At 43.7% G+C, this 13,851-nt stretch overlaps 1 protein-coding gene across 1 annotated transcript in view; it reads left to right on the top strand.

Annotated features, from left to right (window-relative positions):
- The window catches only part of SMYD3 (SET and MYND domain containing 3), a 423,906-nt gene that overhangs the window by 336,706 nt on the left and 73,349 nt on the right, over positions 1 to 13,851 (top strand). Inside the window, exon 10 of the mRNA XM_018557057.1 lies at positions 3,760 to 3,928. Within this exon, the coding sequence (XP_018412559.1) occupies positions 3,760 to 3,928 (169 nt within the window). The remainder of the gene's footprint in view (positions 1 to 3,759; positions 3,929 to 13,851) is intronic.

The raw sequence follows: 13,851 nt of genomic DNA, 5'->3' as shown, positions 1-13,851 counted from the left end.
TTCAGTATGAAAATGACTTCTGTCAGCGCTTCTGTGTCCCAGCCTCCTATGCTATCCGACGGCGTTTCAGGGTCTCGGCCGGCTCTTCTGCCAGACCGCACTTACGGATCCCGGCTTCCTCCACCACCTGAACGTAGCTGTGGGTATCTGGACCCGCTCCTCCTGCTGCTGCTCGATAATGCCGCCAAGGCTGCTGTCACAAATGGCAGGGAGAGAGAGGGGAAGGAGCTCTCTCTCTCTCTTCAGCATTTACCACGTATTGCCAATGCATATATGATGAATGATGTCACTGGGGATCCCTGCTGATCGGATGCTTGCCAGTCTGCAGGGATACCCAGTGACATAATTCACCAAATATGGACTGACTGTGCTGTACACTACACGTGTCGTGAAGTAGGCGGGACAGATGAGGAGGAGGGAGGGGATCAAGAGCTACACATCAGCTGTCTTGAAGGCTGGCACACGGGGACGTGCAGATAAGAAGAGAGCTGCTGCGCATGTCCATATATTCGTGGACGCGCAGCAGCTCTCAAGAATCACTGTCAGTCACAGTGAGGAAGATCAGTGGGGAGGATCCCGTCAGACACGTCGGGATGTCTCCTCATTGCGGCGCTTAGCCCCGCCCACCACCTTAAATTAGGTTTTACAGCCTTATTGCGCATTTTGGCTAATTAGAGTAAATTACATAATTTACTTATTTAGCCTAAGGAATGCATTAATAAAGAAAAGATAGAACCCCATAGTTCTCCTTTAAGAAAGGACTGTGCTATGAATAGGGTTGTTACGTTTTCTTTAAGCTAAACCCGAACACTTTTCTTCAGAGAAAATACAGAAGAGAGCGAAGGTAGACAGCCAGGAGAGACAGCCAGGAGGATGGGCGAGGAGAGACAGACAGGAGGATGAGCGAGGGGAGACAGCCAGGAGAGATAGCGAGGAGAGACAGCCAGGGGAGAGAGTGAGGAGAGATAGTTGCATTGCAGCACGGTGAGAAAAAAGTAGTTCATGCTCTACTTTTTCCATGCATGGTATTGTGGTACCCTATGTCTGCTGGGTTGGGGTGCCATTGAAATGAATTGCAGTACAACACACCAAGCACAGGGTACCACATGCTAGGGGAATTGTGCGATAGCATGTGCCAAGTGCACACTAATGTACGATTAACACAATGCGTAGTGTGAGTGGACCCTTAACGTTTGCAGTGCGGGCAGTAGTCCTACTGCAAGGGTATTTTTTTATGACTTCTTTAATGAGTCATGCCTTAGCAAATGACCCATGACTCTGGTCCACAGAGCCCCACCAGCACAGCCGTTGCCATGGTAACCCCACCCAGCCACACCTCTGACCTTGGGTCTGTTTTTCTGCTTACTCTGATCAGGAATTTGGCAATAACAAGCATGAGGGGGGCGGTTGTGAGGGAGACAAGACCCGCCTGAAACAGCTGCTCATTCAGAGGCAATTCAATGCTGATGGCTCCTGGATGCATCTGTTACATTCTAGAACATTCTATAGATGCCCAATATTAGGAGATGACCTACTGCTACAGCTCCATGCTGTGAACATTGCAGAAGGCAGTAACAGTCAGATCTAGGTAAGGATGCATCTATCATGTGAGAGGGGGAAGCTGTTAATACATGTGAGAGGGGGAAGCTGTTGATACATGAAAGTACATGTATCCTTTAAATCTGACTCTGGGCTCAATAAAAACCACTTGATATCACTGTGCACTCCCTCATATGTCCTGTTTGGTTCAACATTCTTTATCCCTTGCCCATCCAAAAGTCTTCCTGTTTTTAGCCTCTACCATAGATGCCCATGCCTATTCGTCTGTTTTCAGACTAGCACCCTTTTTCCTAAATTCAATCTGCACTAAAATTCCACCCCTATCTCCTCACAATGGACTACAGATTTTAATGCATTTTTTTGCAGTGACAGTGCTGTTTCCAGGCAATGCAACAACATTAATCTCCAAGAGTGTCAAGCAAGGACTGAATACTAGTGCAATGCTCCTACCTCTATTTATTACAGGTATTTATTTTTAGTGCAGTCAATTTACGCAGCACTTTACATATTCACATTAGTCCCTGCCCTCAAGAAGATTACAATCTTAGGTACCAATCTCACATGCATACAGGGCCATGTAACCTACCAGCATGTCTTTGGAGTGTGAGGATACCGGACTACCCAGAGGAAACCCACGCAAGCACAGGGAGAACATGCAAACTACTTGTAGATAGTATTTCTGACCTGGATTTGAACTGGGGACCTCCAGTGCTGCAAGGCAGAAGTGTTAGCCACTATGCCAATGAGCTGCATGTATTATTCTTTTTGTGATATTAATTTGTTGCTGTCATTTTGTATATTGATAATATGGTGGTGCTTCAAAAGAGTTCTAGGAACTGTAGTCCCAGAGTGGCAATGAACAGCACAGATCCTGTATAAAGTGGGCAGCTGAACACAAAGGATTTGGGTCCTAGTATAATAGATAGGGGACGGCTATACATGTTCTTGGCTTACCTGAAATTTAGCTTTAAAGAGAGAAGAGTTACAATTAATTTAAGTTTTTTACATAGTTACATAGGATTTGTATCCTAGTGTAATAGATAGGGGACAGCTATACATGTTTTGGATTGACTGGAGTTTAGCTTTATAGAGAGAAGAGTTCACAATTCATTTACATTTTTATTTCGGTGTTTTTAATTTATGTACCAGAAAATGCAGGCTAAGCTGTCAGTGATATTTATTAAAACAAGGATTATAAGTGGAGTATTTAGCCTTAGGGGACATAAAACACTTGGCTTTATCCTTTTTGTCATGTAACATCTGCAGATAGAGTTAACTGACAGCAACTTAACACCTGCTGCACGATCTCCTTCAACAAAAGTGTTCCCTTGTATAGCTGGCGGGGGTCTGCTAATCTGTTAGCCCATGGGGGAACTACTAAAATATCATTATACCAGGATAGAAATCCCACTGATAAGAATCTCTAATCTCACAAAAACTCTTTTTTCTTATATCAGACAGATATTACTTGACCCTAACAGGTAACTCTAAAGTATACCGCCATGTATAAAATAAGGGAGGATTGTGAATGAACACTGCAGTATTTAAATATCCCTTTATGTGCATGATTCTACAATCCTAAGCATTTATTAAAGATGAGATCAGCGTGCTTCATTGAGGCCTAATATACCTGATCGCTGCTCATATAAACCCCATGCCTGCTTGTGGAGAGAATGCTTCCTATGGGGCGACAGATGGACACATTAGGCAGCAGTAGGCTTCTGTTTTGTACAGTCTTGAGCATTAAGTGTTATGCCTAACAAAAGTAAATAGCAAGCTGGCTTTACTTAGTTAAAGGTGACATTTTTATACTTTAGAAACCACACTTGGATTGTATGGCCTACAGTTTATTCTAGCAGGATCAAATAGATAGACACTGGTAATGGGAAAGGAAATCTTTCCAATGAGTGTGTGCACTCCCATTTATATAGTGTATCACCTAAACATCAGCAGAATACCTGTGTTCCAGTCAAGTTTAAAAAAAACAAACCCAAAAATAAAAATAAAAAAGGCAGCTTTTGCTGCAATATTTACCTGCAATCCAGAGCCCCCCTCAGTAATTCCACTAGATGTCGCCAATCTTCCATGTTGAATGACTGCCAGAAATCACATTGGTTTAACCAAGTAAAATGAAGTGCTGCAATGATGAAAGAGGCTGTTCATGCTGGGAAAAATACAAATTCTTAATTCTAGTAACAGAAAGAGAAGAAGTCTTGAATCTGAGTATGAAACTGCTCAATAACAGTGGGCTACCAGACAAGAATATTCAACAGCTGAAGCTTCTTGACCTAGCCATGGATTCATGCATCAGTCTTGGCATGTGGGAGGAAGCCTTGAAGTTTGGTTTACGAACGTTGAACCCTTACGGGTAAGTGATTTTTAAATTCTGATGAATGGCCAAACTGCAACAGGTCATAGATTGGCAGCTAGCATTTCTAGAAGGAGAGGTCAGCAAGAGCAACCTACATATTTTCACAGCACGAGTTTCCTTTAAGCATTCTCAAAATGATAAAATATATTGTTTCCTTTGCAAGCCAATTGCAGACAAGATATGTATTAATTGATGCTCCTTCTATAATGATTCCTCAATAGATATCAGAATTCTCATCAATAATGCTCTTAGGTTTTTGTAATGAAAAGTTCAAAGAGTTTTTACCCCATGTGTGGCGCTCAAAAAAGGTGGGATGAGTGGTGGTACTTGGTGGGTACCACGTTCGTGAATGGAGCGTGGGGGAATTTTTAAGGAGAGAGTTTGAAGGAGGGGGGGGGGGGGGTGTGGGTTTTTAATTTTGTAGAAAAATGGGAGCGTCTTTTTTGCTCTGCGGGTGTGCAGCTTCCGTGGTGTTCGGACCGTGGTGTCCAACAGGTGTACTAAAGGAAACAAAAATTGGAGAACGGAAGCGCCACTACCTGGCGCAATAAATGTGGTGAGGCCTGGTGAGAGGGATAAGTAATGTACTCACCTATGGTAGGTGGATCATTCGCTTTTAGGACGGCCGTCAGATGGAATGGAGCAGTTGCGGGAGACGGTCCTTCTTGGGATGGGTGGTGTAGTGGTGTGACACAAAAAACAGGAAGGTAAGATGAGGGAGGTGAGCACAAGAAAGGAGAGATTTTGTAACTCTGTAGATCTAACCATCTATTACCTTTACTTTGGATATTCTTCCTGTTGATTTCCCCTTTTCCCTTCCCCCCTCAATAACCAACTATTTTTCACCACCTATCCCATTAGCTGCTATCACAACAGCAGCTATCTGAAAGCTATTCTATAGGCCTGTCACTTTAATTGACCTGGCCTCGGTACATCCGCAAACGACGCCCACTATCCCTTCAGTCCTATCTCTGACTCGGGACTCAGTACGAACAGATTTCCTGAAACACCAATCAATCTTGAATTCCAGCACGCCCACTTGTCCTTAGCCCAACCTCTCAGCTTCGGCTTATTCAATCTCATCTCATTCCCAGACCTTAGCCACCCCCCCTTATTCTCGGCCTATCACAATCCATCAACTCCGCCCACACACCAGGGCCCCTCCCCACCCCAACACATAAAAACTCTGTTTTTCCCGCCAACGCCGTCTTGATCAGCTCTGACATATCGGCTTGAAAAATAAGGTATTGCCTTCGAAACGCGTCGCCAGCACGAACCCAGGACCCACTGAGTGTTTGAAACACTCCATCTCTCCACCGAGCCAAAACTATTCCTGACCCTTGGGCTCCGCCCCCTCTGCCTCTCCACACCTCTGCACCGTCATCGGAAGCCGACAGTCTGAGGACACAGACTCGCCGGACTATCAGGAGGACCCAGCGTTCATCCACCTCTGCCTCCACCTCGGATCCTCACCCCCCTTCCAGCAGGCATATCAGGAGGGCCATCACAACACCTCGGCATCCACACTACCCTCCAGCACCGCGTCTCTACACACCGCCGGACACCGCAGATGTCCAGCAGGACCGCCACGCCAGCACCCATCCATAGGATTATCCTGCAGCCTTCTACAAGAGCCCACATCTGTCGTTGAGAGCCAGCTTTTACTTTCCTCGCGGTGAGTTACAAAATCTCTCCTTTCTTGTGCTTACCTCCCTCATCTTACCTTCCTGTTTTTTGTGTCGCACCACTACACCACCCATCCCAAGAAGGACCGTCTCCCGCACCTGCTCCATTCCATCTGACGGCCGTCCTAAAAGCGAATGATCCACCTACCATAGGTGAGTACATTACTTATCCCTCTCACCAGGCCTCACCACATTTATTGCGCCAGGTAGTGGCGCTTCCGTTCTCCAATTTTTGTTTCCTTTAGGTTTTTGTAATGCAAGCTTTTATTTTTTTTTCAATCAACGCTTCCCTATATGCTGCTTGAGCTTGTCTGTATATGCAGATATCTGGATTGTCGTATCCTCAGCAATAACTTTGAAGGCAGTACCTGAATCCTGCTGGCATAGGCAACTGCAGTGCTAGCTTGAAAAGTGTCTTAGGGAACTGGGTCCTGCATTGTGATGCTTTCCAGACCTGAGTGTACTGTTTTAGTAAACACTTCTCTCATCCAGAGCTGTGGCATGACCTCTGATGTGACCCAATCTCTGACAAATTATTTTGTGAGTAGGCCATGTAGGCAAAGCTCAAAGAGTTACCTACTAGGACTGTTGGACACCTTTATTATCCCTATTTTCGGTTGTTTTACATAAAAAGGGTTCACTCTAAAGCAGGGGTGGCAAACTCAAATTCATCGGGGGCCGCATCAGCAGTATGGTTACCCTCAAAGGGCCGGTTGTATAGGACTATGCATCTACTCTTTATTATCATAAATAGTTGCCTCTGCATTCAGTTGCTACTGGTGATATGGAATTGATAAAGTGATATGGAATTGGTCAGTATATCCGAAGTTTACTGCTCCACCTGCCATGGTATGTAACCATTGCAGTGCTGTAAAGGGCAGGTGCAGACCAGCATGGAGCCCACTCACACTTCTGTAGCAGGTGATGTAAATTTGAAAAAGAGGGTCACACATCACTGGTAACATCCACAAGAAAATTATTGGAGACTGCTCAGACCGAACACCATGGTGTCCTCAATAAAGTTCTCCTGTGGACGATACCAGCAGTCTGCAACCCTCCTTTTCAACTGGCATGGAATTAAATTATTCTCATAATAATTATAAGCAGACATCTAGAGCACCCCACTCCCAATACAGCAGATGTCAAGAGCCCTCCCACCATCAAAAGTACGCTACGTACACAGTGCAGGGGTCAGGATTGCGCCTAAAAATTCCTCACATCTGTACTCTCCCCTACCTTCCTACCTGGACCAGCTCTTGTACCTCCCTGTATAGGCGGCTCCCTCCCTTTGTATTGGGCTATAGTACCTTTTTTTTTATTGGGCTATAGTGGTACCATCCCTCTGTGGGTGGATCTCCTGTGTTATCAGTACTTTGCGTTTTTCCCCCCATCCAGCCCGCTGGATGGGGGAAAAAAACTGCCCAAAAAACTGCCAGCAATCTCTGCCACTATGAACATTCTTTTTTTTCCATCAAGTAAACATATAAAGTATCAATATGTTAAACTTTTACTTTTATCCAGCAGAGGGAGCTCAAAGCTCATATTACCATGTTCTATGGGCTAGGCTATCCTTAGCTGCTCTAAGGACAAAAGCCATGTTTACAGTACTTTAAGTTAAAATATACACACACCAGTGTATGAGCCAGAGCAGTGACACATACTGTATGTCTTAATCCACCCCAGGCTCTGTTCAGGATTTCACTCAGGGATGGTCCCGATCAGGGCCGGCCTTAGGCCTTTAGGCGCCCTGTGCGAGAAAGCTTTACAGCTTTACAGCGCCCCTCAGTGACCACACCCCTCAGTGGCCACACCCTTTAGTGGCCACACCCCCAGTAACCACACCCATTTATCACTCATATTTTCCATCCTGACAGCTGCGGGCACGGCTTCTCTCCCCCTCACCGCTCCGCCATCCTGAAAGCAGGCAGCGCTGTGCGGGCCACATTACAAGGTCCGGCGGGCCGGATTCGGCCCGCGGGCCTTTTGTTTGCCACCCCTGCTCTAAAGGATTGAGTGATTTAGTTAAGGGGCGTGCCACACACATGTGCATGCTCTGTGCTCTTGTTCCCGCCAATTCAGCGTGAGATATCATGCTCTGCTACTGTTCTTAGTTGCAAGTGACACTGGTATCTTTTTTAGTTGGTTTTTGATGTGAATGACCTGAATCTCTCCTGCTTCTACCAGCTCGTTCATGAGTACCCAAGGTTTAACCTTATACTCTGAGCTACATCGTCCCTGCCTTGCAGCAAATCATCTCAGACACACGGAGAGCAATCCTGCTATAATGGGCCCTTCCAGCTCTGGATCCACTTACGGCTCTGGTGCTGCCTGCAGTGCACACCAGTCCCTACTGTAGAAGTTTCGGAGTTTACTCCTAAATTTTTCAGTCCCAAATTGAAAAGGGGTATAGGGCCCATTTTTAATCCCATGACATGCCTTAATTCTGATCCAAAAAATCCACATGGAATCCACCAGGCAGTTCCTGGACCCTAGGTACCCAGAGGTGTTCTTGGAGCGGTGCACTAGATGAGGGACCAGATGTGAGCCTCCTAGCATTAAGGTTCAACCACAAACTAAACAGGTTTGCCTCCATTTCAAGAGATCTTTTGGTGGCTCTGGAGGTGGATGCTCTGGTGGTTCTGGTGGTAGGATTAGTACAACATGATCTATGTTTTTCCTCCCTTGAAACCCCTTTCTCATCTGCTCTGCAGGATCGAGTTGGAGGCTATTCAGATGATACTCACAGCTTCAGATTGGTCCAGATATATGTGATAATTTGACCTGATCAGACACCTGGCAGATGCTCCATAGGCTCTTCCAGACCATGGGGACCTTCTGTCAAAGGAGTGATTGAACGCCCTGCTCCACGCTTACTGGATTTAGGTTGCTTTTGATGGCCAAGTCTTGAGACACAGGGGTATCTCTAAATCTGTGATTTCCACAATGCTAAAGGCCTGGAAGTCTACTTCCCACAAGGTCTCCTATCACACATGTAAAGCATACTTCACTTGGTGTGAGGAAAGATCACACCAGGAATCCCGGTCTTTAATTAAGACCTTTGTTTAGGGTGTTTCACATGTAGTTCCCTCTGTGTTTCACATTGAGATCTGTTTGGTACTTTCAGCTCTTCAAAAATTGCCTTTTAAACCTATCAGGAATATTCCTCTTTCCGCTTTTATTCACAAGGTTGCCTTGCTTGTCACCATCACCTCTGTGAGGCTTGTTTCTTAGCAGGTGGCCTTGTCCTGCAAAGATTGTTTTTCATAAGGTCAAGATAGTGTTAAGGCCTAAAACCTCCTTCCTTCCCAAGGTATTTTCAGCCTCTCACCTCAACTAGGACATTGTTCTTCTTGCTCCAATGCATCATGTAGTATGTGCTGTATATGTTTATCTCACAGCAACCTCTTCAAATAGAGAAACCTATTCACTCTTGATCATACCTCTACTAAGGGGAATCTGGTTCTCATTCCACCTATTCGCAACTGCTCAGACAGATTATCCACGCTTATTGTCTTTCACCCTCTCCTGTTAAGGTACACTCTACCAGATCTCTGAGTGCTGCCTTTTGGCATTTTTGTTTTGACATCAGGCTACTGTCTCCCAAATTTGAGCCGCCGCCACCTGGTCTTCTGTTCAGAAGGTTTCTAAGTTTTATCAAGATGTTAAAGCCTCCTCTGATTCCAGCTTCAGGCATAGGGTCTTACAGGCAGCATTTTGAGCAGACAGTCCTAGGTTTTGTTGCTGTGATGTGGGCTTGTTAGTGTTTTGTAGCTTTTGGACATCCCAATCCTGTGCCCCTCAATGAACGAGAAGGAATTTGTATTGTTTCTAATACAAAACTTAGTCATTCTAGGAATGGGAGAGCTCATATCATGCAGAGCTTAGGAGAGTACATGAAAACATTTTGCTACTGTTTCAGAGGTGCATGCAACCTGGGAAGGGTTTAGTGAAAATCCAAGTAACCTACCAATATGTGTTGAAATGTAGGGGATACCCCTGGAAAACACCCAATCAAACATAAGCAGAAAATATGCCATAAAGGCATCACACTCAAATGTTCAGCAAGGCAAAGGTGCTGGCTAAATAACCACAACGCTGTCTTGATTACTTTGCTATGATTAAAATGTATCTCTTATCAAAACGTTTTTCTCATCCATCTATTAAATTGAGTTGATTTGTAATTATTTGGATGAATTTATTTAGCATTATGAAGAGCAGCTGATGAAAGAATCCATGAAAAAAGAGGCATGTGCTGATGCATTTCATTAAGTTTTATGACTATTTCTAATATACAGTATATAATTTCTCTGCATTTTTATATGGAATATGCCGAGGTGCATACAGAGCTCTTTGAATTAGTTATCATGTTAGTATATATATCCTGGCCGGTGGGGCCACTCCCTAACCTCTAGGGAGTTTCTTCGCTCGGAAGGTTATCCCAGAGCGTATTTATGTAAAGTAGCCACCGCTCCAAGCTCGCCCCATAATAGACTACAATCCCAATACAAATTAGTAAACTTAATGTGAGATTGTAGTCCATCACAGTAGCAAGATTGGAGCGGTGGCTACTTTGCAACACACACAGGGACCATGGGGAACAAAAGTATTCACCCTCCAGAAGGAAGAACAGTGTCAGCACGAATTCAGAGAGGATTTGAGGATCTATTGCCAAGTGATAAACAAATAAACGTAATTTTTGTTAATATTTAAGGTACTTAAATGCATTTTAAGAATAAATTCCAGAGTTGAACAAAATTATAATTGAAAAGGATCCATCAGTGAAGTGCACCTTAACGTAGTACACTGTGAGATACTGGAGGTCTTACCTCTTCTTTCTTGGTAATCACTCCACCATGTTGGTGTACTTTCTGACCCATCTTCCATTCTCTGTGCAATTTTCACTTCATTCCTCTGCACAGAAGTTCTTTTATAGCATCATGATAGCACCATTTATAGCACCATAAGTTTCAATATCATTCCCTCATCTCTGGGAGTGCAGTGTAGCATGTCATAACTTATTATCTTATTTAATCATTTTTACATTGTTGCATAGTATTTGAGGTTGAATAAAGACGCAGGTCCATCAAGTTCAACCTTTGTGTGTCTGTGTGGGTGTTGTGCGTGGAAGTGTGTATATGAGTCCCTGTGTGGTCTCAGTTTTAAGAGTACCTGTTCCCCTGTATGTTATGGTCTCTTAGGATGGTATCTAATTGATTTTTGAATGATTCAATACTCTCAGCTGATACCACTGCTTGTGGCAGAGAGTTCCAAAATTAAACCACTGACTGAAAATAAGACCCTATTCCCTGTGTGAGTAATCTTTTCTCCACCAATTTTAGGTGGTGGCCTCTAGTCTTTGTTAGCAAGTGTACAGTAAAAAGTTTATTGCCAAACATTTTGTATATACAAAACACGCCCCCTTCCAGCGGGAACAAATTTAAATTTATCAAGCTTGTCTCATAGCTTTGATCCTCCAGCCCCTTAATTAGTTTTGTTGCCCTTCTCTGGACATTACAGTAATGAGTACAGTACATTCCCTTTTTAATGCAAGACATGCTAGGTTAGTTTGCCGCAGCCTGGCATTGCGTGCTGTTATTCAATCTGCGGTCTACTATGACCCCCAAATATTTTTCAATTTCTGACTTCCCTAGTGGAGTACCCATTACTGTGTATTTTGCTTGCCTATTTTTAACCCCAAAATGCATTACTTTACATTTTTCAACATTAACCACTTGATGGTTCAACCCCCTTCCTGTCCAGGCTATTTATTTTTCAGTATTCAACACTGCGGTACTTTGAATGACATTTATTCAGTCATGCAACGCTGTACTAAAATTAATTTTATACCATTTCTTGGGGACAGATAAAGCCTTCTTTTGGTGGTAATTAAGCACCACTGCAGTTTTTATTTTTTACTATAGTAAGGAAAAATTACTGTAAATTTGGGGGCGGGGGGGGGGGGCTGTTTCCCCTATATTAAATTATGAAACATTTATTATTACCCAATTTTTTTGGTACAGTATAAAACACGGGGTCACGTCGGGTAAATAGACACCAAACATGTCAAGCCTTTAAAAAAAATTGCACGTGCCTGTGAAACCTCAAAAAACTACAATACCCAAAATTGGACTTAGGCAACGCTTTAAAAGCTTTTACCGCTCATCAGTTTAGTGTTATCAGTGATTGATGGCCCTAAAATTATTGCTCTCACTCTGTCGTCCGCGGCAATATGTAACATGTGTAGTGCAATTGTCGTTTTCACACGTTGTCATACCCGACGCATATTTACGGGGGACTTTAAAAAAAGGCGGGTTTTTTTTCCACATTTCTTTAGATGTGACTTTCATTTATTTTTTACTTTTTTTACACTTAATGTTATTGCTATTACATAGGGGGCTTACAATCCCCTATATGATAGCACAGGCACACTGACCGGTCCACTTTATGGAGAAATTAGGAGACCGCCAAAGAAGCTGATGAAGCAGAGATTTGCTTCATCAGCTTCCTCTCTGGCTATAGCAGCCAGAGGAATGACAGCTGAATGCAGAAGTGATGTATTACACATCACTTCCGCATTCAGACGTCGGAGGGAGATCAGCAAGGAGGAAGACGCTGATCTTGCTCCTGACACCCACCTGAGCCGGTCCCGGGCCGCAGATGAGGCAGCGGAGCCCGGGATTGAAGGTGAGGGGGCGGCGGGGTGGCAGCACTGCGGGAGGGGTGGTTGCGCGCAGGGCAGCACATACATGCGATCAGACGGCCATAGAGCCGCCGATTCGCTTTTATGTGTAACAGCCGGTAACGGCTGTTTCCATTCAACTGGTTTTTTTCTGCGTTCGCAGGAAAACAAAGCCGTTTCATTACGGTGGCCCGCCAATGGGATTTGGGTAAGCAAAGTGGTTAAACCTCAACTGCCATATAGTTGCCCACTCCCCTATTTTATTCAGGTCCTCCAGTAATGTTATAATGTATAAACCCATGTCTATTACCTTCCCAACTTTAGTATCATCTGCAAACACAGAAATATGGCTATCAACACCTTCCCCAATATCATTAATAAACCGGTTAAACAGTATTGGGCCTAGCACAGGACCCTGGGGCACACCACTGTCAAGCAATTAAAAAAAGAACCGTTTATAAATACTCTCCAGACACGTTCTAGTAGCCAGTTCTCTATCCCTTTACACCATTTCGTCTATGCCCATAGATTTAAGCTTGTGTATTAAGCGTTTATGTGATACGGTGTCAAATGCTTTTGCAAAATCCAGGTACATCACATCCATTTGGCTTTCCTCTATCCAGATCTCTACTCACCTCTTCATAGAATGGTAATAGGTTGGTCTTCCTAAATCGATGCTGATCATCACTTATTATACCTTTGTCACGAACAAAATCCACTAAATAGTCTTTTATCATTCCCTCAAACAGTTTGCATACAATTAATGTTAGACTGACTGGTCTGTAGTTCCCCGTTGGCATCTTGAACCTTTTTTTGAATATTGGTACTACTGTAGCTTTACGCCATTCAGTATAGAGTCCTTGAAAATGAGGAATAACGGTCTTGCTATAAAATGGCTGAGCTCTTTAAGTATCCTTTAAGTATCCTAGGGTGCAGGTTTTCTGGTCCTAACGATTTTTAGATACCTTTGAGGTAAACATGTTACTCCAAAGAACAGTCTCTATTTTCAGTCACAATTCAAAACTTATTTTCTTTAGGCTTCAGAGAATAGGTGTTTTCTCTTTGACTGCCTCAGAAAAATTCCTCCTCCACCCAGTGTCCTTTCTCTATACTGGAGTAAGATTTCATCAACTAATAGAACAGGTAATTAGTTACATACTACAGTAGGGAAAATTGCATCCAAAATATTATAAGCACCTTCTACAGGTCTAATGTTAAAAAATGGTAATGTTCATGAAATTCTTCCTTCATAAAGATTGTGTGGCTGTCAGTTACCATCAGTTTAAGAGGATTTCAGCAGCCATTTTGCCTGTAGACAAAAGAGCTCTATAGTCCAACAGAACACATAGCAAGCAATAAAATTGTAAAGGGAAAGTGGGGCCAGAAGAACCCAACAAAGTTAACTGCAGATACAGTAAAGTCTATATTTTGCCCATACTTGCCAAAGTAACAAGTTCCCTTTTAAGGTTAGAGCCATTGCTCACCTCAGCTTTACACTGTTATTCTGTACTACCAGGTGTTTGTTATAGGGCAACATGTGACACCCCTGCAGCAAA

Source organism: Nanorana parkeri, unplaced genomic scaffold (genome assembly GCF_000935625.1).
Source record: "Nanorana parkeri isolate BGI_ZX_2015 unplaced genomic scaffold, ASM93562v1 scaffold264, whole genome shotgun sequence".
In the NCBI taxonomy this organism is placed as follows: domain Eukaryota; kingdom Metazoa; phylum Chordata; class Amphibia; order Anura; family Dicroglossidae; genus Nanorana; species Nanorana parkeri.
Note: the sequence above shows the minus strand (reverse complement) of the source record. Positions and strands in the feature narration are given on the sequence as shown.